General features: G+C 43.8%; 1 protein-coding gene across 1 annotated transcript in view; it reads left to right on the plus strand.

The window, feature by feature from the left end:
- The first annotated feature begins 5,701 nt into the window (after positions 1-5,701).
- The window catches only part of CLVS2 (clavesin 2), a 37,800-nt gene continuing 18,377 nt past the window's right edge, over positions 5,702-25,124 (plus strand). The window contains exons 1-2 of the mRNA XM_033143719.1: positions 5,702-6,322; positions 12,621-12,795. Of these exons, the coding sequence (XP_032999610.1) occupies positions 5,934-6,322; positions 12,621-12,795 (564 nt within the window). The 5' untranslated portion in view covers positions 5,702-5,933. The remainder of the gene's footprint in view (positions 6,323-12,620; positions 12,796-25,124) is intronic.

Here is a 25,124-nt window from a genome sequence, read left to right on the forward strand (position 1 = left end):
GTGGACTCCCGTTGCTTGGTCTCTGCTCCTGCCCACCTAGCAGTTCAAAAGCATGTCATAGTGCAAGTAGATAAATAGGTACTGCTCCGGCGGGAAAGTAAACGGCGTTTCCGTGCGCTGCTCTGGTTCACCAGAAGCGGCTTAGTCATGCTGGCCACATGACCCAGAAGCTGTATGCTGGCTCCCTCGGCCATTAACACAAGATGAGTGCCGCAACCCCAGAGTCGGACACGACTGGACCTAATGGTCAGGGGTCCCTTTACCTTTACCTTTTAATGTGGAATTAGGCTCATGGATTTTTCATTTTGAAAAACAGATCTAGGGCAGGAGGATAACCAGATTATAGGCTAGTTAGCCTAATATCAGACCCAATAAGGATTTTAAAGCTAAAATCACCAAATTTATAGAATGGCATTTGCCAACCTGGTAGTGTCATAGCCATGCAGAGGGGATTTTTTTTTTGGGGGGGGGAATGGATAACCACCCTCTCCTCATGTGCTGCAGTCCCAATAACAATCCCTCTTCCCACACCTGTAATTAAGTAAAGATGAAAACCAGCTGCATGGTGTACACTTATACTTTAGCTTAAGAGGAGTTATCACAGAGGTGTACAAAATTATGCATGGTAGAGATAATTTTTCTTTCTCATAATAGAAGAGCTTGCTGTTTATAATTTTATAAAGTTTAGAGACAAAACTGTCGTGCAATTCTTAAACTAGATGTTTAACTTGATCAGTTGATTTTCATATTTCTGGGTGGTTAGAGAACTGCAGGAGATGATTCTGACTCCAAAACAACCAAGTTATTAGTGTCATAGCACCACTGCTCGGGGTGAAGAGATGCAGCAGCAAATATAATTCTGAGTGGAAACATAGCCAAACAAATTGTACAAATCAGCTAGTCAGACTGAGTCATCACATGCAGCCAACTTACTCTTGAGGTTCAGAATAACATAATAAGAATGTTTGCATATATAAAAGAATCAACCTTAAGAAATCAGATTCTGAATGTGTGTGTGTGTGTGTGTGTGTGTGTGTGTGTGTGTGTAGGAGTCTTGCAAACAGAAATTAAAATTATATATCACTTTTATTCCTCCCTTTTTTGCCATGCATGCCAAATCAGCAAATCAAGTAATGTTTACAGTGCTTCAGTTCTATAATTTAATGAAAGTCCTTGAGAATATCACGTAAAGACTGGCATATTCTTTGGTTTCTTAATCCCATCTAGACCTTTTCTATGCACATACAGTGCATTTGGAGGAGCTTTGGGAACTGTCTTAGAGGGGGGAAAGGAATAAATATTCCATAAGTGAATTTTTGCTATGAAACTCATCCAAGTGATTAATCAAAATGATATGCCGAGACTCCCTATTTATGGCTTCATATTTCAAGGGACAGAGTTAAATATCATGAAACAGTTTAGCATCTTGGCCACCAGACACAGAAATGACAGGCAGCTGCATCTGAATTTATAATGCAAATGCACATGTAAAGGTCAGAGCAAGCTGGTGACATTTGCAGATACATATTTACTGGAGACTATTTCCTTTGATACAGAACTAACATGTGTCCAGATTGAAAAACCTATTTATTGTCTTATCCCACGACACAGGGATTTCAGAAGGTCCACATTCATCACACACACACACACACACACACACACACACACACACTTCTTATTTGTAGGCAATATAGCATTTCTATAGATACCATGAACAGGTTGTTAGCAAAAGGTATTCTTCAAGTTATTGGATTTTTTCCTGTAAAGTGTATATCTGCAATAAAAGGGGAAAAACCTGTTGGTACTAACAATCCCACATGGATGCTTTGAAAAATTTGCATGTGTGAAGAGCACCCACCCCACAATAAACATCTGCCTGGAAACATCCTCCTGCGACAAGCCCCCCCCATCTTCTTTGTGTACCACAAAGTCTTGGTTTAGTAGCCGTATATCCATGTAAGAGAAGAACTGTATGTTGGGTATATACAGTATACAATCACAGGGATTTATGGAGTAGAAAGATGTGAATACTGTGAAGAACTCCTTAGGTGAGATGCATCTCCTATGCACAGATGCACTTTCCGGTACCTTCTCAGGTGTACCTCACTGGAGGCTGGGGAACTATTGCCAAGGATGGGCAGATATTGACCCTACAATGAGTGCCCTGGAGTGCGATACTTCCCCCCCCATAAGAGTTATTGGCAGATAACTAAAATGGGATAAATGAGTGAAATCCGGAACAACCATGCTAATATTGTTGTAAGAAAGCAAGAAGAGCCTTGCTGCATCAGGCCAATAGCCCATCTGGTCCAGCATCCTGTTCTCACAAAGGTCAACCAGATGTCATTGGGAAGCCTGCCAGCAGGAACTGAGTTCAACAGCAATCTCCCCACTCGCAAATCACAACAACTGGTATTCAGAGGCACACGATGGTGTTTCCTGCTTGGCAGGGGGTTGGACTGGATGGCCCTTGTGGTCTCTTCCAACTCTATGATTCTGTTATTCAGCTGTGGCAGCAGAACACAGCCATTGTGACTAGTAGCCACTGGTGTCCACCAGCTTTGAGTGTGCAATTTCAAAAGATGTCTTTTTGCTGCCAAAAAATTATGACATGGCAAGAATGATTCAAGGAATATGGATGAGAGTCGCATCATCTGCTGTCAACCGCCGCTCACCTTTTTATGATCGAACAGATAGCCTGATCCCCCCTTACCATTTATCACATATTACTGGAAGTTACTGAAGCAAAACCTTATTTAATAAGATGGAAGCACTACTGAAAACATTTTCTTATAGGGAAGATAAATCCATGGGAGAATACACACCACTTTAGGTCAATTTCCATTTATTGGTTTGGCTATGGCAGTCATGTTTATAGGATATAAAGCTACTTTTTCAGTATACAAAGATCTATGCAACGATCATCACACACAGTCAAGGGCGACTATAACATCATCTAGATTTTTTCCCCAAGTGGAGATTAATCTGCACCTGTCAATCTATGATCGTCATATGACTGGACATTTAGCTGTGATTTGACACTTTGTAAGCAACCCCCCCCCCCCAGTCCCGTTATGTGATGTGGTGGGTGATGTTGTCACACCCCTGGCATCGCATGTGTGAACATTGTGCCTCCCTCCTTAAGCTGGACAGAAGCTTCCTGGCCTTTGGGAAGGAGGTGCCATACTTTAATACTCTAATTGACCAGAAACATTTAGGGGACTAAATATGTGCTTGGCCTAGAGAACCCAATAAACACTTCCAGGCACTTTCCACTACAGTACTTCCTATATTGAGCCTATTTTCCTGCCCTCGCCCATGGGGTCGTGTCCTTTGGCCTACATAGCAACTAATAACCTATCCAATATTGGAGGCTGTCATTGACCGGCTAGCCATGAATAGCTTTCGGCAGCTCCATACATAGCTTTCAGAAGGAGTCACGAAATTAAAAGACGCCTGCTTCTTGGGAGGAAAGCAATGACAAACCTAGACAGCATCTTAAAAAGCAGAGACATCACCTTGCCGACAAAGGTCCGTATAGTTAAAGCTATGGTTTTTCCAGTAGTAGTGTATGGAAGTGAGAGCTGGACCATAAAGAAGGCTTGATGCTTTTGAATTATGGTGCTGGAGGAGAGTCCCATGGACTGCAAAAAGATCAAACTTATCTATCCTTAAAGAAATCAGCCCTGAGTGCTCCCTGGAAGGACAGATCCTGAAGTTTAGGCTCCAGTATTTTGGCCACCTAATGAGAAGAGTCGGACACGACTGAACGACTGAACAACAAAATGCCTTGCCTTTAGCCCCAATACTGCAAGGCCTCGGGCCCCAGGGAGCGCCCCAAAGCATCCGCCCTAAGCAACTCATCCGACGCCACTTTGCGCACAGAAGCGCAGCCATGGCGCATTGGGGCGCATTGGGCTGTGTTTTTCGGGTGCGTGTGTTTGTGATCTGGCTTTTACGTTCCCGATTCCGAGCGTAGATCGGGGAGGGTTGGCCGAGCAGGTGCCGAGAGCGAGGCATGATGCGGGGCGGCTGGTGGGGCTGGGCCCTTCTTGGGAAAACGCCCCTCCTACCCGCGCCCTTCCTTCAGCTTCCTCCTCCCGGCCAACAAAACCGAAGACTAGCGAGCTAGAGGAAGGGTCGTGCTGGGTAATAACAATGCGCGCGCGGGGGGCGGGGGCTGCATCGGGAGCCACTTGCCGCGGCGACAGCAGCAGCAGCAGCAGCGACGGCTGCCGCCCAGGGAGCTTTGATTGACGTCGACCTGCTCTCGAAGCGGCGCATCGAGCGCCAGGCAGAGCCAAACAGCCGCCGAAGCCACCGGCTGGCAAGCGCCGGAGGAGCACAAAGAGGCGGCAGCTCCATCTTTCGCAGCGGCAGCGGCAGCGGATCGGCCCCTCCGAAAAGGAGCTCGGCGAGGATCGCCGCCCGCCTCCGCGCCCTGTCTGCGGCCAGACGGCGCCGGCATCTGGGCATAAGGGCGAGGAGGAGGAGGAGGCAGGGAGAGGTTCGCCGGGGACCCACATGGGCATGTCCTTGGCTCGTCTGACCGCGCTCCTCGCCGCTGCTTCCCATCGCAAGGAGCTGCCGTAGCTGATGGATGCCGGAAGGTGCCGCATTGCCTTGTGTGGCTTTGCAGCCTGCTTTGCTGGTGCGGATTACTTGGCTGTTCCTTTTTCGCCCCGGATGCCTTTCTCCAGGCGGATGGCTGTTTTGTTGCGAGGCGACTGAATCCTCTCTTGTCCTGCGAGTCTGTCTGTCCTCGCGGGGAGCGGGGCGGGTGGTGGGGAGGAAAGGACCTGGAGGATATTTTTACCCCCTGCCTGAGAAGACCTGGGAGCGAACGAGAGGGACATGCGACAGTCTTGCTGGTAGTGGATGAGATCACTGTGTACGTAGGAGGGGAACTAGGGTGGGTGAGGGGGAGGGCGAGTCCATCCCGAGCTCCATGGGCTAAAAGGGGTGGGGTGGGGGTGCAAATAAAAACATCGGGGTTTTAATTTTAATTTTTTTTTTTAAAAAAAATCACCCTTCAGCAGACCAGTTGCATGCCCTTAGCACCCTGTCACGCACTGACTTCTAAATCCACGAGGATCTGAGTTTCTTATTTTGCGGGAGGGTGGAAGTCCCTGGTGGAAACGTTGCATTGACACCTGATTTATTGATACAGCTCTTCTTGCTATCTCCATTGCACCAGTACCAAGGGTGAGAACACTGGTTTGCACAGAGGAGTGAGGTAGGAATATCTGAAGACAGCGGTGGGGTGGGGGGTGGGGGTGGGAGAGATACCCAGTACTGACCGCCCCCAGCTTGGGGAAAGTCACTGTACAGCGGCTGTTTGGCCTTCCTCTTTGCCATCATGTTGCTTTAACAGTACCTGCTGATCAGGGAATCTGGTGATCCAGCCAACATGACTAGTTAACCCAAAGGACAATATTGTGTGGGAGGGAGGCAGGGAGCACCATTGCCGGAGCCGGGCTATAAAGAATACCAGCTCCATCTACTTGAGCCGTGCCAAAGCCATTATTTCTGTCAATCAACAAGCAATTGCAGTGGAAGGATAGCAATTGGGGGTTCAGTTATATGCAAGGTATAGTTATACTGCAGCTCCGAGCTGTTAGTGGGTGTGGGAAGGGTGCGAATTTGAGGGCGAGGAAGAAAAGTAGCAGCTGCGTGGAGTCACTGTGAATGGGCCACCGTGAGATGGAAAGGGGAAACAAGAGCTGAGCAGGTTGTGCACACTGGACAGTATCAGGGTATTTGCTTCGGAGAGATTCATGCTGTGAGGCAAAGGAGCACCAACTTGTCGGTTCTGGAAAGGGAAATAAGGAACTCCCCTCTCTCTTTTTTTTTGGAAAGAAGAAGAACAGACTTTGTGGCATTAGGGGCTGTCTCCCTTTTTACTTACGAGGAGTATTGGACGGAGTGGCACAATGACTCATTTGCAGGCAGGCCTGTCCCCAAAGACGCTGGAGAAAGCCCGGCTGGAACTGAATGAAAACCCAGACACCCTGCACCAGGACATCCAGGAGGTGCGGGACATGGTGATCACCCGGCCAGACATTGGCTTTCTCCGCACGGATGACGCCTTCATTCTCCGCTTCCTTCGGGCCAGGAAGTTCCAGCATTTCGAGGCATTTCGCTTGTTGGCCCAGTACTTTGAGTACCGCCAGCAGAACCTTGATATGTTCAAGAGCTTCAAAGCCACGGACCCAGGCATCAAGCAGGCACTCAAGGATGGCTTTCCAGGAGGACTGGCTAACCTTGATCATTATGGCAGGAAGATCCTGGTTCTGTTTGCTGCCAACTGGGACCAAAGCAGGTAAACATAAGAGTTTGGGTTGTGGGTAGCTGGGGTCAGATGAGACACTTGCCTAAATTTACCATCGTGCTGTGATCTAGAAATGCCACCTCATCATAGCAAACTGAAATCCCGTTTGGCCCTAGTGATGAAATGATGTTAATATTCCTTTCCCAACCAGCAGGATGCCGGGCGTAAGGAATCTTGTTTTGTCCATAGTTCTCCATGTGGCAAATTGCAATTTTGATGATCTGATCCAGGTGTCCTGTCATAGTGGGGTGGTTTGATAGGTGTCCCTCAAATTCTTTCCAAATGCAGAGCTCAGAGACAGGGATAATCAACATTCTTAGGTTCACATTTGCATTGGGCCAGGTTGGGCCATAAAATGTAGGAGAGGGGAATGATGAATGAAAACTTGTTCTTTTATCTAGGATTCTTCACTTGGAGGGCTGTTGGTTAAGCCATTTTAGAGATCGTGCTCAGTAGGGGAAGAGGGATGCTCTTGATATACCACCTTTAATATCTTTCTGTGACAAGAGCTGTGATGCCTGTAAAGGAGCAAAAGTGCTGGCCGTTTGTCCTGACACTGACAGATATTTATCCAATGCAGTTTTGCCTGCTTCTGTGAAATAAGCAGTCAGCTGGGACACAAACAGAGGATGACGTTCAGTAGTGCTCATTTGCATGTCACTGTTGTCCACTCTTTCCAATGTGGTTTGCTGTTTCCCAGCTCTCAAAAGCAGCTGAGGATGTAGTGTTTGTCCTTCACACTTTGAGAACTTGAGATGGGCTTTGCCATTGTGGGCAAAAAAATTTGCACAGAGGGGTCTGTCCATCAAATAGGACAGATGGATTTTAAATTTCGGTATGATAATATTTCTTACACCATTTTAATATCCCTAATCCTAATCCTGGCTGCGACATATAAAAGTGCCTCTAGGGTTAAATATTTGTCATTCTTCCACAGGAAAGGAAATATCTCTTCTTCCTAAGCTATTTTAACCCAAATGGTCAAAGGGTGGGCACATAGAGGTGCTGTGGGCTGCCCAACATCACAACATTGTTAGAACAGCCTTCTCTAACCCCAGTGCCTTTCAAATGTAGTTGGACAGTTCCCATCATCCTTTACTATTTGGCCTTACTGGCCAGTGCTGATGGGAGTTGTAGTCCAGTAATATTTGGAGTACTTTGGCCACCTCATGAGAAGAGAAGACTCCCTAGAAAAGACCCTGATGTTGGGAAAGATGGGGGGCACAAGGAGAAGGGGACGACAGAGGATGAGATGGTTGGACAGTGTTCTTGAAGCGACTGGCACGAGCTTGGCCAAACTGCGGGAGGCAGTGGAGGATAGGGGTGCCTGGCGTGCTCTGGTCCATGGGGTCACGAAGAGTCGGACACGACTGAACGACAACAACAACAACAATATTTGGAGGGCACCAGATTGGGGCAGGTGAATTAAGTAAAAACAGCTTCTTCAAGTCTCTTGGAGTGAGGACTTTTAATGTCATCCTGTTACCTATGAGGGATATATTTATTTATTACATATTTTATTGAAGGCTTCTCTCCCTCTTCTATCTTCACAACAGCCTTTTGCATTAGATAAGTCTGAAAGATAGTGTCTAGCCCACTGTCACCCAGTGAGCTTCACTGCAGGAGTGGGGATTTCAACCATAGTCTCCCAGGTCCTGGTCCTACACCATTCAACCCATAATTACTCAGAATTTGCCCCAGTTCGGAGGTAATTTTTATAGCGTTTCCTTCTGGTCATCTCCCAAGTTGTAGCAGTAAAGCCTGAACTTCTGCATCAACATGGGTTGCCCAGAAGATAGAGGTACTTCCTAAGACAATATTTCAATCCTCTTGGTGTCTGCATGGTGGAAATTACCCATTGTGATATATAATTTCAGATGATAGCCATGAAATGTGGGAGCCAATCATAGTGGGGCAGAAAATTTGAACTCTGACTTGTTAATTCTACCAGTTTGGTTCAGTGGAAGATGATGGAACTCAGCTGAGATAACTGCTGCACACATGCTGATTAAGCACTCTGTCACAATGCTACTCAGCCCCTATGGACTTGATCCAACCCTGCAGGTACCTTGGAAAAGCAAGGACTTTATCTCAGAGGCAAACTCCATGACTCCTGCCAGTAAATCTATTTATCCTTAAATTTATCAGATGCCTTTCCAAGCAATGCACCTCAGTTGCTTAAAATGTAGTGAAGTGATAATGCAAAAGCAGAAGCACAGTAGTCCTAAAAATATCTTGTAGCAGGAAATTGAATATTCATCCCTAAAGAAATGCCTTTATTCTAATAAAATCCTGCAAGGCTCCATCAAGTCTCCAGAGCATGCAGACTTCCTGGCCCAGGCTGGTCCCAGTTTCCATTGTCTGGTATGTGTGAGCACAGGCAAGGGACCAGCCTGGTTTACACCACTGGAATCTCTGGTGTGATGGGGATGGGTATGCTTTAGGGCAGTGATGGGGAATCTATGACCCTCTAAATGTTGCTGTACTGAACTCCCATCATCGCTGACAAGTGGCCAAACTGTTTTGGGTTGATGGACACTGGAATCAAACAACATCTGTAGGGTCACAGGTTTCCCACTCCTCCTCTACAGTTAAAAGGGTATTGGCTATCAGGTCTGGCAAAGACCTTTGCCCAAGGTTTTGGAGGGTTTTGAATTACTAGGCATAAACAACCATGAGTTAGGTGTTCTGTGCTGTGATTGTTCTCATTTGTGCATTCTCTCATGTATATGCTGAATGGATGGAGAAGGGAACAGAATTAGTGTTTGGCTCCATCTTCAACAGGAACAGTAAAACAACAAAATAGGCCTTATTATGGCATAGGTTTTCATTGACAACAGCCGTATTAATCAGATGCAGGAATTGAACTGAGACGGTAGGAGGCATGAGGTAAAGTGTAGTAGAAAATAAATCATACTAACCTAGTTCTGAATTTTCATTCAAACCCTTCCATTTATCAAGCTAATACATGTAATACAAATGATTGTACATAGAGCAGCGTGAACAATACATATCTTGTCAAAATGACAACAGAAACCGAAATACAAGGAAGCCACAGTTGCTTATAAGCACTTACACTTTTTTTTGGGGGGGGGGCAGTTACACCCAGGAGTTGATGTTAAACACTGCCACCACCATAAGGTGATTGGTGGGGGCTTTTTTAATTAAAAAGGTAAAGATGACATCATCAGGATGCTGTCAATTTTGAGCTTTTCCTGCAATTGCACATAACCATGAAATAGGCACAGCCCTGGTTAAAACCCGCTGAAGCGTAATTTGTAAATCAAGCCTTTCCAAAAGGAAATTCTACTCTGTCAGTAGTTTATCATTTATGCTGGTACAACTCCATGCTGAATCGGTGTGAAAATAACAATAGCACAATCCTATATATCTTTGCTCAGAAGGAAGCCCATTTTGTGCATGTTGGGGATTACTCTCAGGTAAGTGTGCATAAGATTGCAGCCTCAGTATGTGCATTTACAGGTACTTTTAAATATGTTTTGAGAGTTGGCAACAGTAAGAGTTAATTTTGCTTATAGCACACAAGTGCTACAACCACTTTACAGATGTGTAATTGTGTCTCTTTTCTTAAGGCATACAACATTTTAGAAATGGGATAAACAGTGATTTTCTAACAGCATGCATAAATAGGGGGCATTAAACACAGTTAAATTAATCATGAATCTCAGATTATCTTTAGAAATTAGTTATACACCACTGAGTACATAAATGTGACCCATGAGACACTATAAGAAAACAAAGTTTCAGTGAAGGCAGCTGGATGTAAAACAGAATTTAATTTACTGGCATGCTAATACATTTTTTCCTCTATGTTACTGAAAGGCAATAGTTCCTAATTTACTTTTTCAGCTCTTGACATCCTTTACTGTTTCTTTGAGAAAACTTGAAGCTGGAGAAGGAAGAGGTTACTCTTACTTAAATTGTGTCTAATTTTGTCTTACGGACACCCTACAGTGGCCTTTGGGAAATTACACATAACTTCATATGTGGCAACATACACACTGCTTACTTTTAATCACTTGATAAGTCATTGAAATGGGTTGGGTAAGTATTTTATAGGCACTCCCAAAGTTGGCAAGTTTGAATTAGCTCTGAAACAAACTGAGGCTGGGGGATCCTGAAGCATATTCTCCAAACTCAGTTTATACGCAGAAATTTGAATGCACGTTGACCCAGTCTTCCCTCCTCCACACACAGTCCTCTCATGGATAGTTTTTGATGTGGTGGTAGTTGTAAAAGCACTACATTTCCTTCAAAGAGACTAACAGGATCGCAAATTTAAGTGTCCCTCAGAATGGAGCACTTGGGAATTTTTCAGAATTCAAACTCTGAAATTTTAAATTTGAGCAAAACTTCGTTTCAGCTCTACTTCAAACGTAACATTTAAGTCCTTAAGGTCTATTTCAGAATGGAGCATGTGTTGTGTTTCATCACTCAAGAGAATACATTAATGTAATCTGTCACGAGCCTGTGATGGAGCTTCAAGTTTACATTCATCCGCCTTACTGTGCTGTCAACATAAATAACGATAAGGATGAGGTGAAATGTTGGATATTGCAAGTCTTGGGTGAATTTATGCAAATAGTTCCTTGCTGTGGGAAGACTTCAATGCAGACGTCTTTCATCATAATTTGCTTGATGCTGCTGCTTTGAAAACAAAAGCTTACAATTTGTGATTCCCACAATGTATCATGGGGCTAATGGTTCGGATGTCTTAGCCATGTCTGGAATCAAGACCTGGTATTCTAACACCAGTTGCTGGGTTTGTCAGCTGCCATTTACACTTCCCAGGAAATTCTGGACTAACATTATGTTGGGCACTTCGGAGCATTGCTAGAAATTTAAATGCCAGCTCTTAACCACCCTTGGAGTGCGACTACCCATCCATTTTCAGACATGCCTGAGGGATCCAGCAACACGAGAAGGGAGAAACAGAAGGCATTTTGCTCATGCCTCTTCAAACCTAGCTTTGGCCCTGGTTTATCATTGAGCTATTTTATTTAATAAGAAAATTGCTGCCTTAAATTGTATCCTGTAGTGGATATTATGTTCATCAGTGGTGTTGTAAAATGAAGCTTCCTTATCTCAATGCCATGTAAGGCAAGGAGAAGGCCACGTAAGAAAACCAAGGTATCCACGGAGATTGCATATTGACTGCTATTTTTAAGTACTTTTAATAGGTCTTTCTGGATGAGCAGGTTCTTTAAATGCCCTGTTCTTTTTAAAGTTAATGGCTGCAAACCTGAAAACAGTTACGCTTCAAGAATCCAATTGACTTCCATGAGCTTTAAGCAACTCAACAGGGAGCAGGACTGCAGCCAGTATTGCTACTCTTTCTTGCTAGCTAGCTAATGGAAATTCCACAGTAGGTAAATCATGGAGAGGCATAGAGAAACATACTGAAGGAACGTAGCTCAGTGGTAGCGCATACACTTTGCATGCAAAGAATTCCAGATTCAATCCCTGGCATCTCCAAGTACCGGTAGGTTGGGAAAGATTCCTTCCCCAAATCCCTGAGAGCCACTGCCAGTCAGTATGGACGAGAAAGGGATGGGAAACCTGTGTCTCTCTGGATATTGTTTGCACCATCCCTGATAGTTGGCCAGCTGGCTGTGGCTGATGGGAGCAAAGTCCAATTGCATCCGGGGGGGGGGGCCCTAGGTTTCCAGACCCTTGAACCTAGTACTAAGCTAGGCCAATGGTCTGACTAGGTGTAAACACCTTCCTATGTGGATGAGGCTCAGGGAGCCTGAACAAAGTGCTGGGCTTGCAAACTCTCCCCTTTCTGCCTCCGCTGAAACTGGAGGAAGGATTTATGCAAAGTTTAGTTTCACATTTAAAAATTCTTGCCTTAGTGTTATGTACCAACCGGGAATCCTATTTTAAAATACAGTATATTCTAGCCAGTTTATAGCAAGGCAACTTCAAAGCTTGGGCTATTATTAAACTAGGCAAAGTTTGTTGCAAACCAAGTAACACTAAGATCAGACGCTTTAAAACTGAAACTATAAACTAAGAAGGGGGTTGGGAGTGTACAAACCTGGCACTTCACTTGGACTCATTGAGACTCAGCCACATAGTTTCATGTTTTCCTACAAATTCTGCTGTGTTGCAGTGTCACCCCAATCTTAAAGGTTTGTGTATTTATCTAATCACATATAGTGAAACTGTGATCAACATACTTTATCATGTGCAAACTGGATACTTTGACAGCAGATTGCAAAGAATACTGTTAGCTAGTGTAATACGATCTTGTCTTTGTTGGCAGGTACACACTGGTGGATATTTTGCGTGCCATACTTCTTTCCTTAGAAGCCATGATTGAGGATCCTGAACTTCAAGTAAATGGATTTGTTTTGATTATAGACTGGAGCAACTTCACTTTCAAACAGGCTTCTAAACTGACACCAAGTATGCTTCGATTAGCCATAGAAGGCCTTCAGGTAAAAAACTTGTTTTTAAGCATTACTCGTATATCTCCTAATATCTCCTCCTCACCCAAGAAACTCCCCAGTTGGTGTGGTTCCATGCTAAAAACAGAACAAGAAGAATATAAATTCAAATAATCCAGGAATTGAAATTTTAGGATATATATTCATTTCTCGTAATTTGTGACCTAACTGAAGAATAATCAAGTGGTTGTTTATTTTATGGCTGAGAAACTGAGTCTTATATTTGATGTTATAGGTAGGTAGCCGTGTTGGTCTGCCATAGTCAAAACAAAACAAAAAATTAAAAAATTAAAAAAATCCTTCCAGTAGCACCTTAGAGACCAACTAAGTTTGTTCTTGGTATGAGCTTTCGTGTGCATGCACACTTCTTCAGATATGCACACGAAAGCTCATACCAAGAACAAACTTAGTTGGTCTCTAAGGTGCTACTGGAAGGATTTTTTTATTTCATATTTGTTGGTTGCCTCAAATCAATCAGCTCTAAATTATTATTGAGGGAAGAGAAATAACAAAAACTCCCAAAGGAGGCAGAGTTAGATTACTGATGGATGTTGTGCATTGTCCAGCCAAAGCAAGTTCCTCTTCAATAGTGGAATTCATTTCCTATGCTGTGTATGCCTCACTCAAGTAAGTTATTTGGAGACTTCCCTCTGTGTTGTATCTGTCTCATCTTTGCCTGGGGCACATACTAGTCTGGATTGAAGCAGTTGACCTCATGTGGGTGGGGAAGAGCATCTAAATGCAGGGAGGTGGAGTCAGTGGTGGAGCTTCAAGCTCCGGCAGGGGGAGCAGAGAGCAGGTGTGGGCATGGCTGGTGCACATCCCAGGGGCGTGGCATGCTGCCCACAGGGGTGTGATGCGCATCCTGGGGTGTGTGGTGTGCCACCCGCAGGGGCATGGCACGCATCCCAGGGGTGTGGTGTGTTGCCTGCGGTAGTGTGGCGCCCATTGTGGGGTGGGGCAGCCATGATGGCACCCCACCGGGATTGTGCCGCCAGGGGCGATGCACTCCCCCTGCACCCCTATTCCTCTGCCAGTGGGTGGAGTAGATGGCATTTTGGCCTCTTCCTTCTGTAACTCATGTTTTTTCACTGATATCTTTTCTAATAACACAGAATAAGTTGGTTGTGCTAGTTGCTATGTATCACATGTAAGAAAACTGAAATTAACCCCCTGCACCCCTCAGAAAAAACCTATAATGTAATAGATGTGCTATATTAGGTTTCTGGTGTGTTGTGAGGAGAGAGACAGAACACATAACTGGATCTCCATGCTTGTATGAATGATTGCAGAATTAATTTTACAATAGCCACTGCTTCGGCCACCTCCGGACTATGGAGATACATTTCATGCGAAATGCCATTCCTATGCAAGATTCTCACCTCATGTGTTTCTAAGCATCGCTCAGCACATGAGTTGGGTGTGTGTGTGTTGCACAGCCCTGCCAGCTGCCACCATTGCCTTGAGTAATGCACAGTGGCCTTGTTTCCTGTGGTGAATAAATGCTTCACAGCATCTATTTGGGAGGTAGGAAATTTGCTACTGGGACATTGACCGCTGTGGTGAAAGTAATGTCTAGATTGGCTAAAACATATCTTCATGTCCTCAGGATAGAGTTCTGAGGTGGCCTCAGTAGTTTGCAAGCCACATGGAGAGCTTATTGCTTGTAGTTTCAGGCTATACAGTAAACTGGCTGTCACCACACACCCAGTTCTCTAAATTTTCTACCATGTTTAGGAGCGGGGTGATTCTTGGCCTGAGGGCAACAGAAAATGAGTTCATTAGTGTGGTTAGAGGCACCACGGCACAATGTTTTCAGAGGCCACTATGCAGTAAATGGTTGTGTGATTCAGCCCTGTATCTTGAGAGTTTGCTGATACCTTAATGCTTAATGGAGGTTGCTGTAAGCTTTTCTTAGCCATTAACTGCATACTTGATTAAAGTTATCTATAGGTTAAAGTGCTTCTCTTGCAATGTTAAATCATTGAATCATGGTGCATAAGTGCTTTATGTTGTATTTAATAAATGCAAAACTATCTTCATTAAAGCAAATGTTTATCTAAGAGGGAACTGAATTTTTAAATATCCAAATATTGAGGTTTTTGCCTCACTTCTTACTGCAGTTGGTTCTGCTTTTACTCGAGGAAATGCTTTCATTCCCTTACACTTCAAGCTCTGAAATGTTTTTATGACTCCTATAAAGCAAATGAGCAACCATCTCTATGAGCTTTTATGCGCTCTGATATTGCAGTCAATTTTAGCAGGGCCTGCCAGAATTTTCATCGTTCTTCTGTAGAGTTATGATCTAAGGCCACTCTCCCATGTCAATTCTACACCCAATATATATCAGGCTAATGAAATGGATTCGCATGTCCCTGGACTTGACACAGGACTGTTAGATAAATGCCAGTTTGGTTGAGGAAATGCACATTTCTTTGGGGCTGGGGCAAAAATGACTCATTTCTCACCCTCATCTCTGAGTGCAGAAAGTCACTTTCCATTTCTGGAAACTTCAGACACACTTATTAGTTCTTCTGGGCACCATTTTCCTGCTTCTGTGCCCACTCTAGCCCTCTTCAGGTCTTCTAGCTTCTGTATAGAAGAACGTAGGAGCAGGGCTGCACTCAGTAGCCCTGCCTCTAATATGATGCAAGCTGAGAAGCCAGTCTGCTGGCACCCACACATGCTGTACAGAATAGATGTCTGCTGGGAAGGTGCCCCCCCATGCATACAGCTGGATGTACAAACATCTACAGATGTTCTCACTGTTTGCACAGATGTTGGGAGAGGGTCTTCCCAGAACACATGATATTAGGAGGGGGATACTACTTGACCTGTTCCTGCTCCTGTGTCACTGCATGAGTGAACTAGAATGCCTGAAGGGAGCTACTGTATTTTGCCCTGTTTGCCCACCCAGTTGTTTAATCTGATTGGTGGTGGTAAGCCATGTGACGTCACCATAGTATTCTGACATGATGATGCCACAGACACATTGAAACAAACTCACGAGCCCATAATTTGAAATGACATTGTGGGAAAATCAGAAAGGAAATAGTGTTCAGGAAACAACCAGAAGAACAAAAGGAGCAGCATGGAAACAAAGGAAATGTTCAGTTGGAACTTAAACCTGCCTCTTATGTATGTTGTTTTTCTCTTTCGTTCCACATGAGTTGTGGTTACACTTCTCTTGAAAATATGCACCCTTGGAGTGGATAAAGACGTCCCACAGGTTTTTCAAACAAAAACTAATCTAAGGAGGTAGACTTACTTACAGAGCAATCCATTACATGTTTACTCAGAAGAAGTTAGTCCCATTGTGTTTACTGTGGTTTGCTCCCAGATAAGTGGCTATAGGATTGCAGCCTCCAGTGCCCTTCTCTTGACACCTCACATGTGGATTTGTTTTGGGGTATTATACTTCCTTGAGATACATTGGAATTTGGCTTGGGGACAGTCAGTTGTTCTACAAATCATCTCTTTGTTTATGTTCCTATTTATCAATGTTAAAGCATTCTTGTACATTGCAATATTAATTCAGCACCACCCACCAAAACATTTTAAGGTGCCATTCAGGACTCACGATGACTGCCCTGAATGGGCTAGAGTGTTGTGTTGGGAGGCCACTTGCTGAATCTGAATGAAAACCTTCAGGTGACCGTCAGGAAAAGAAGAACATTTATAAACTGGTTCCTTTCCTTTTCTTGCCATATGACGTGCACATCAGAAAGTCTCCTTCTTTGGATCAGAAAGTTTCCTTCTTTGGAGGTCTTTAAGCAGAGGCTTGACAGCCATCTGTCAGGAATGCTTTGATGGTGTTTCCTGCTTGGCAGGGGGTTGGACTGGATGGCCCTTGTGGTCTCTTCCAACTCTATGATTCTATGAACTGTTCTATCTGAGTTACAGAGCAGGTTAGAAAACTACAGATGGGAGATACTGAAAAAGGAGCATAACCAATAAGTACACACTGCGTACTTGCTGTCTTGATAAACAGCTACACCATTTAATCAGTGGAATTGTATTTGCTTTGGCTTACAAGACTTTGCCGAGATCACATGGCAGCTGAGGAAGAAAAAAAACCTAGCACTCTAGTAAATTAATTGCTTTTACAGGAAAAGAAAAAAGACGCAGAGATGGGTGGTTACCCCAGGATTACAGGAAAGAGAAAGTTGGACGGGCGACTCCAGCAGACTAGCACAGGCTGTTTAACGCCAAATGCACCTGTATACCAAATCAGCCTGCTTAAAGGTAGCCAACATTTTATACTCCAGATGTTGCATGACAACTCCCATTACCTCTGATTGTTGTCCATACTGGCTGGGGCTGATGGGAGTTGGAGTCCATCTGGAGGTCACCACATTGCCATTCCCTGATAAGCAATGACCAGATGGTGGTGGGTGAAGAGCAGTCTACAACAGCTCCTTAAGCTGCAGTTCTAACCCCACTAACCTGGAACTGAGGTCTGTTGATGACTTCTGATTGTGCACAATGAGGATTGCACTGTTATTCCAAAAAATGGTTGGAATACATACTGGGTGATTCTTTGGTGACCTTTTTTTCTGCAAGGTACAGATGGGCCTTGGTTGTGTGTGAGAGATAAGGGATAAATACATGGACGTGAGTCCTCCAGGGTTCCCTTTTGTCTTGTCTCACTTTCTGGGCCCACATGCATGATTTCCCTCTGGATGTCATTAGGCAATATTTCGTCCAACTGTACCTGATTACTTTGTATGGATGACATTTGAATTCCAGAAGCATTTCAAGAGTTGAAAAATAATTTCATACAATTGAAATGGTAGAGTTTGGTGCTCTTCTTTGAAGGACAGCTTGTTGTTTCCTGGTTCTTCATTTTCATTGCTTAACTCAGAAAAATTTTGCTCTTGGTGTAGAATGGTAAGCAGTGTCTGATCAATTTTGCGTAGGAAGCCAGATTCTGAGTGTTGTGATAAACAAATGTGGGGATTTGAACCCTATTCTTTCGAAAACAACAGGCATGTTGGTCAGAGGTGAAGACCGAGGGCCACATTTTCTTCTAGGCTGTCTCATACCAGTGCTGGGCGAGGTGAGAAGTCAACGTGAATAGATGCAAAAGGTTGAGCGTTGGGTTTACGCTATGCTCAGTGCTATGGAGCTTGTGGAGTTGAGTCAGCATGGGAGAACTCATTCATTGTGTCTCCTTCTGCATCATAGGGATTATAATAAAGTGCATTTTCATGTAAAAGCCTACCACAAGACTCTGAAACAGTGCTTTGGCAAAAAAAGAAAGAAAAGTGTATCAGATTGTATTGATGCTTTGTAGGTAACCTGGATTGAAAGTGTGGTGGCTCTACTGTTAGAAATAAAAATCACACTGGAGCTTGTTTGTTCGCAGCAAAAACATGTTTTGTTTTCAAATAGTCTAAAAGTCTTAAGCACTTACTGCTGCCTGAGCAGGCCACAGTGAATCCAGATAGATCTGATGTTGAGCAGTTCTACATTGTTGCCATGGTCGTTACACAGGATTGGGCTCCCAAGTCCCCTCTTGCCCAGCTCCCCTGACTTTTAGGGGTTGGTGAAGGAGGTCTTCTTGTCTGTACAGTGGTACCTCAGGTCACAAACGCTTTGGGTTACAAACTCCGCTAACCTGGAAGTAGTTACCTTGGGTTGCGAACTTTGCCCCAGGATGAGAATGGAAATTGCACGATGGCAGTACGCCGGCAGCGGGAGGCCCCATTAGTGAAAGCGCGCCTCAGGTTAAGAATGGTTTCGGGTTAAGAACGGATCTCTGGAACGAATTAAGTTTGTAACCCGAGGTACCACTGTATTACTAATGCACCCAATGGCTAACAAGCCTAGTGTTTAAAAATCTGTCCCTGTTTCCTTCCCCCTTTTTATGTTATTACATGTAATTGGCCTTCACACATCGCTGAGCATTTCCAAGGAAGTCTGCTAATTAATTAAAGCAAAAATTACTTAATAGGGATCCTTTTAAGAACATACAGCTCTTCCTTGCTTGAAAATATTGTGATGTTAATTAACACTTCCATAATTTCACACGCATAGGAGAAGCTCTGTGTGTCATGGCGCTTCCTGTTGTCAGTATAACTGAGTGAAGAACAGGGACTTACATCACGATCCCTGCTCTCCCCCTGTCCCACACTTCCAACACTCTAGCTACTGGGGATTCTAGAATTTTCTTCCAGTTCTCGGGAACCTTTTTCATCCCAAAGGCCACATTCCCTTCCATGCAACCTTCCAGGGGCTGCATGCCAGCGGTGGGCAGGGCCAGGGGTAAAAGTGGGCAGAGCAACAAATGTGAATGTGATCTTTGTTTCTTCACACACTTGCGCACCCCTCCCTATCCTGCAACCAGGCAAGCAAGAAGCGTTCCAGCTGCACAAAACTGGGCACTCAAAGAGGATACAAAAGCATAGCCAGTAAGGGGTGTGGCATGGGAAGAAGGGTGTGGACTGGAGAGAATCCCAAGGGGCAGATAGAGAGGCTTGGAGGGCCACATTAGGCCCCTGGACCTGATGTTCCCCATTATCCCTGATCTGCTTCCATGTTCCCCTTTCCTGCATACAATCATAATAACTTATCCCCACCTCTCCTCTCTCTCAGTGCTGAGTGCTTGGCACCTCCCACAGGGCCAGTATTTAGTTATATTCCCAGGGACTGATGGGTCATTTGAGAATGGTCCAGCATCATACTGATTCCCAGGTAGGTACTTCTGTGCATCTTGATGAGATTCATTTATACTTCCCCCTCACCCCTGACCCCTGCTTTCCCGCCATTATGTTGTCCAGATAAGTTTGATATTTGAAAGCCTCCTTAGAGAATGGCATTCAGCATGACGCTTCAGTTCAAGGTTGGCTGGGACAAGGGGGCAGTCAGGCCTGTTTTGTGCGCTCTCTCTTTCTCCTTTGACTGGTTTTGCTGAGCTTACTGGCTTGTTGCTCACATTATGTTGCAGAATCAAAGGCTAGAGATGAACCAGCAGATCAACACACTGCATGGATTTCTGTGAAGGTAGCAGTGTAGTAAAAGGTGTCTGTGTGAGATACATATATATATAATGGAAAGGACAGTCAGAGTGCCACATTATTAACATGTCTGTGTCAAGGTGATATTTAACTATTTGAGGCAAAGTAAAATGAGGGGGGACGTGGGTGGCGCTGTGGGTTAAACCACAGAGCCTAGGGCTTGCTGATCAGAAGGTTGGCGGTTTGAATCCCCGCGATGGGGTGAGCTCCCGTTGCTCGGTCCCAGCTCCTGCCAACCTAGCAGTTCGAAAGCATGTCAAAGTGCAAGTAGATAAATAGGTACCACTCCGGCGGGAAGGTAAACGCCGTTTCCGTGCTCTGCTCTGGTTCGCCAGAAGCAGCTTAGTCATGCTGGCCACATGACCTGGAAGCTGTACACCGGCTCCCTTGGCCAATAAAGCGAGATGAGCGCTGCAACCCCAGAGTCATCCACGACTGGACCTAATGGTCAGGGATCCCTTTACCATTTACCTTTTAAAAGGAGGGGGAGGGAAAAGGATATCCAGCTTAGGTTGCCATCCTTCTAAGGGAGCAATCCTAACTGAACACAATGGGATTTTCTTCTGAGCAAACATGCATACAATTGCATGCTGTGGATGTATAAATAAATCACGTGATAGGACTACTTTTTAACAATTCACTTCAAATGAGGGAAGGGAAAATAGGGAATGTTCTAGGTGTTTTAAATTGATTGTGGGTGGACTCTCTGGACAGAATCATTGTTTTTTATATCTTGGTTTGGAAACACATGTTGAGGGGAAAACTTGCTCTCTTTAAGGGTAAATTTAACGTTGCACAAAGGCAGAAGGCAAATGCCAGAAGTTCTTTTTAAAATTATTATTATTCCATCTCTTTGGAAATATCTTAAAGCAAAACTAGAAAAATGCTAAAGCTGCATTTTAAATTTGAGTTACAGAAAATATATTAGAAAAACAGAGCAAGTTTGTTTTTAAGAAGCTAAGCTTTCCAGTGTTGTCATTTGGTGAAGTCATTTCTGGGATCTGCTGCAACAGATTAAAAACAAAAACCAACGTAGGCACAGTGGTACAATACTGCAGCTCTTCATTTGTATGCTGACAGATGGGAGAATGTATTGTTCATGCCTGAGAGGGACAAGGAAAGGCTGTCTGGGTTTGCACTTACAGTAGTTTTCTCTACATTTTGAGCCTTTTTTGTGTAAATATACTTCTATCTATTCCCCAAAATGATTTTGTAAAAGGATGGTATAGGCAATGGGAAAGAATTTGTATTTTATCTCAGCTATTCAATTTGTATTCATGTTTGTCTAAGGTAAACCTTCATTGCTTTTACTTGCTGGGTTTTGATATGATAAGGTATATAATTTTGAAAAAAGGGTTTCTGGATCTTTATCTTTGCCCAGTGACAACCTATCATCAAACACATACATCCATGAACTCCCATTTCTTTTCAAGTCTATTGAATGGAAAAGGGAAGTAATCATCACTCTTGTCCATGAGCAATTAATTACTATTGCTTGTTCTCCTGTAATGGCATTAAAAACCATGCTGATGACATTAACAGCTGTTATTCAAGCCAGGCTAATTAGCAGTTCTGGTCTAAGGTAATGTTGAGTTGCAATGAAAATCATGTCAGACTAATGCTGGAAATATTGTCAGTTATCAGCATAGTTCTCGGTATACTTGGATGCCAAGCAGTTCCTCACTTAAGCTGACAGTTACCATGGTGAGCCTTGATCAGTTAGTATGCAAACATGCATTAAATTGTGGTACAGGAGAATAAACACAGATCTTAGATGCTTAAAGCGGTAGGCAAATAGTTGTGAACTATGTGAAGAAAATTGCTCCATTTGTTTCCCCCCCCCTTTCTAACTCATACTGTTTCCAAAGGGCAGCCAGTAGGTTTTTAAGATACAATAGAAAACTTGAAAATAGACAATTTTAAAAAGTAATCTGCCATTCAAATAACCCCCTGTTCTTCCCTGACTGTTAAATGAATGATCAAATTAGGCTTCATGTTGGTTCTAGAGCAGATTTTGGTTGGATTTTCTTAGCCATCTGATGAAAAAGAGTCACCTAATGAACTTTCCACAAATGGATTTGCTGCTCTGGGGACACCACACAGAAACTTCTCTCAATTGACAGTAAAGTTTGTAGCCAATTGTAGGGAAGGAAACGAATTATTTTTTTTTTAGTTCCTCCAGATCAAGCAAGCAAGCAGGTCAGAATTGTTGTAGCTTTGACCTGAAAGGTGTTCAGGCATATTGATTTCTAAAAGGAGAAACTGGAAACTGGAGGAAATGAGTGATAGGTTTCAAAGTTTGGTTTGATTTTCTTTGAAAAATATGAAGGACAGCAACATTCAATTTGTTCTGCTAGAGCAGGCGTCCCCAGACTAAGGCCCGTGGGCCGGATGCAGCCTGAGGGGCTCATTTATCCGGCCCCCGGTGACCCCCACCGCCCGCTGCTGCTGCCTGCTCTTACCGGTGCGGTGCAGCGCGGCTGCCCACTTTCGGGTCAGCGGAGTGCTGGAAATAGCTTGTGCACACATGCAAGCATCATTTCTGGCACAATTCAGGGTCTGCGGAGGCCTGTGTGCACGCGCACAAACTATTTCCAGCGTTGCACCGACCCGAAAGTGCGCCAGAAATGATGCTTGCACATGCACACAAGCTATTTCCGGTGCTCTGTCGACCTGAAAGTGTGCCGCAAATAGCATGTGGGCGCACGCTCCCCCGCCCTCCGGCCTGCCACGCAATTGGTGCTAGAGGAAACGGCCTGAGGTCTGGTAAGTCTGGGGACACCTGTGCTAGGGTTTTAGATAGGGGCTTGGCCTGCTGTCAGAAACTATGCAGCAATCAGACAATGCACTAATGGGGTTTTATTGCTATTTTCCTGTTCTGCTTTCCAGGAAATGGGGAGGATGACAGGTACACTTAATTGTTTTCTGGCCTGTTGGCAACCCTACTACAATTACATGGTGGGGGTGGTTGCAAATTAGCCAGTCGAATAGATTGCAGGTGGACCTTGGTGGATCAGATATTATATAAATCTGTAGCAGGGAAGTGACTTTGTAGAGCTGTGACTTCAGTGCTTAAGAAGCTGAGCAGAAATGTAGTGGTAGCAACAGAATCAAGGAAATATGCATAGATAAGGTGACATCTGGAAATAGGATTTCATTGTTGAGAAAATAGCCAAAGGTTGTATCCAACACTACAGTTGAACTTGCTCAACAGACCTCTGCTTCTACAACAGAACCTCCTGTCGTCCCTCTCCTCTGCATTCCCTTTCCTCTCAAAATCTGCTCCAGGGCGTAGGCAGACCCTCCAGAACCTGTTTTGGGGGCACACAGAGAGAGGAGAGAAAGAGAGAGTCCTGTTGTGCAAAGAGAACTATGCATGTTCAGCACTGGACACAATTCTTAAGTACTTGCCTGTTGTTTTAGAGTACAATCTTATGCATACCTACTCATAAGTAAGCCCTTTTATATTCATTTGGGCTTGCTTCCAGGTAAAAGTCTTAGGCTACAATCCTGTACCCCACTTCTTATTTCGCTGAGAATATATTTATTTGTTGGTGCTGTTAAACATAGATTGTTGGACAACAACTCAGCATTTTATTGTTTCCCTCCAATATCCATTCACCTGGAAACATGGCCACGAAAGACACAATAAATCCCTCTTTTTCCTCCATAGAAATGATGGATTTTCTTTTGCTTTCACTCACATTATGATGACAAAAAGCCTCAATAATTTTTATTGCTTTGTGTAGGAGTGTAGCACTGAAGGAAACCTTTATGTAAGTGTAACAGAAGAATTATTTAATGACCGTATTATTTATTTATTAATATCTTGTGGACCGAGTCTAAGCTTTCAGCTCTTAGACTCTGCGTTCAAATGTTATGATTCCTGCAAGAGGGTTTTTCTGTGTGTGAAATATATATGATGTAGTTTATATAAGGGCATCTTAACCTGTCAGCATCCTCCATTTAACAACTGCTGCTTTGAAAAACGACATTATTTTCAAAGAGCTATATGTCTACATTTATTTCTGTGAATAAAAACAAGCTGAAGGAGCTTTGTTCTATCCAGTATTTAGCTCTATTTTTGAGTTGCAGAACCCATTCAAAAACCTGTTGAGGTATTCTGTGTGTAGACACACACACACACACACACAGAACTTTGTGTACAAATTACTAAGTATAATTATTATAAATTATGTTCATATTTATACTTTCTGTTCTGCCACAGGACACTTTTTATATGCATGTCATATGCATTACAAAAACCACCCATGTCCATTTGGGGACAAACACTTTTAAGCCTAGATATTGGTGCTTTTGGTCAACACCCACCCATATCTGTATAAAAACTTCATGATTGGAGTAATTTTAAAACTTGTCTAAATGCAAGATATTTCAGTCCTCTTTATTTCCAGTACAGACATCCAAATGAGGATGGTAATTATTTTAAAAAACCATTAAGAATCCATAGGGTCATCGCTTTCAGATATGGTGCCAAGACAACGTTCAGGCTTGGCAGTCTCCAAACATTCCCTCAGAGCCTCTTTGTTCATACAATATCTAGCAGTCATGTTTGCACCACCTACACTAATGCTGCAATGGGGTTTCCTGCAGGAAACACATATAGCAAGGATGAGGAACCTGTGATCCTCCAGATATCGGTGATCTACTGCTGCAATCACCTGTGATCATTGCTTGAGGCAGGCGGGAGTTGGAGTCAACACCTGGAAGGTCACAGGTTCCTTGTCCAAGATACATAGTGTGTAGGGCAAATGTGCATCTCTAAATATTAAAGAAAAACACATTAGGAAGCCAAGATTTGATGCTCCTTCCTTACATACGTCCGCTATGCTCATTCAATTCATCCAACCTATTCAAGCCCTTAACAGGGTTCAAGATGATCACCATTAGATCTATGTGAGTTGGCATGTAGCATTAGCCCGAGGTTCTTTCATGTCAGTTACTTTGTGACTTTCATCAAACTTAACAAATTGAAATGACAACAACTGAGAAAACCTGAAAATTTTGTTTATTGATTGACCACTGGGCTTTCCACAACTACTCTTTGGGTGTCTCCAAGCGGTAGATTTGTCCCTTAAAAAACTAATGGGAAATATATTAATGTGATTAGATTTGCCTGTGATGGTCTGATTTGTGAATGACATTTCCAAAGCCAAGCAATCCTATGATAATGAACAGTGCATGATGCTGATGTTGTGTGAATGGGCTTGAAGAAACTAAACATAATTAAGTGAATGTTCAGCATCTGGAATAGTTCAGGGTGAATTCATACTTGCACTT

This window comes from Lacerta agilis, chromosome 3, assembly GCF_009819535.1.
Source record: "Lacerta agilis isolate rLacAgi1 chromosome 3, rLacAgi1.pri, whole genome shotgun sequence".
In the NCBI taxonomy this organism is placed as follows: Eukaryota; Metazoa; Chordata; class Lepidosauria; order Squamata; family Lacertidae; genus Lacerta; species Lacerta agilis.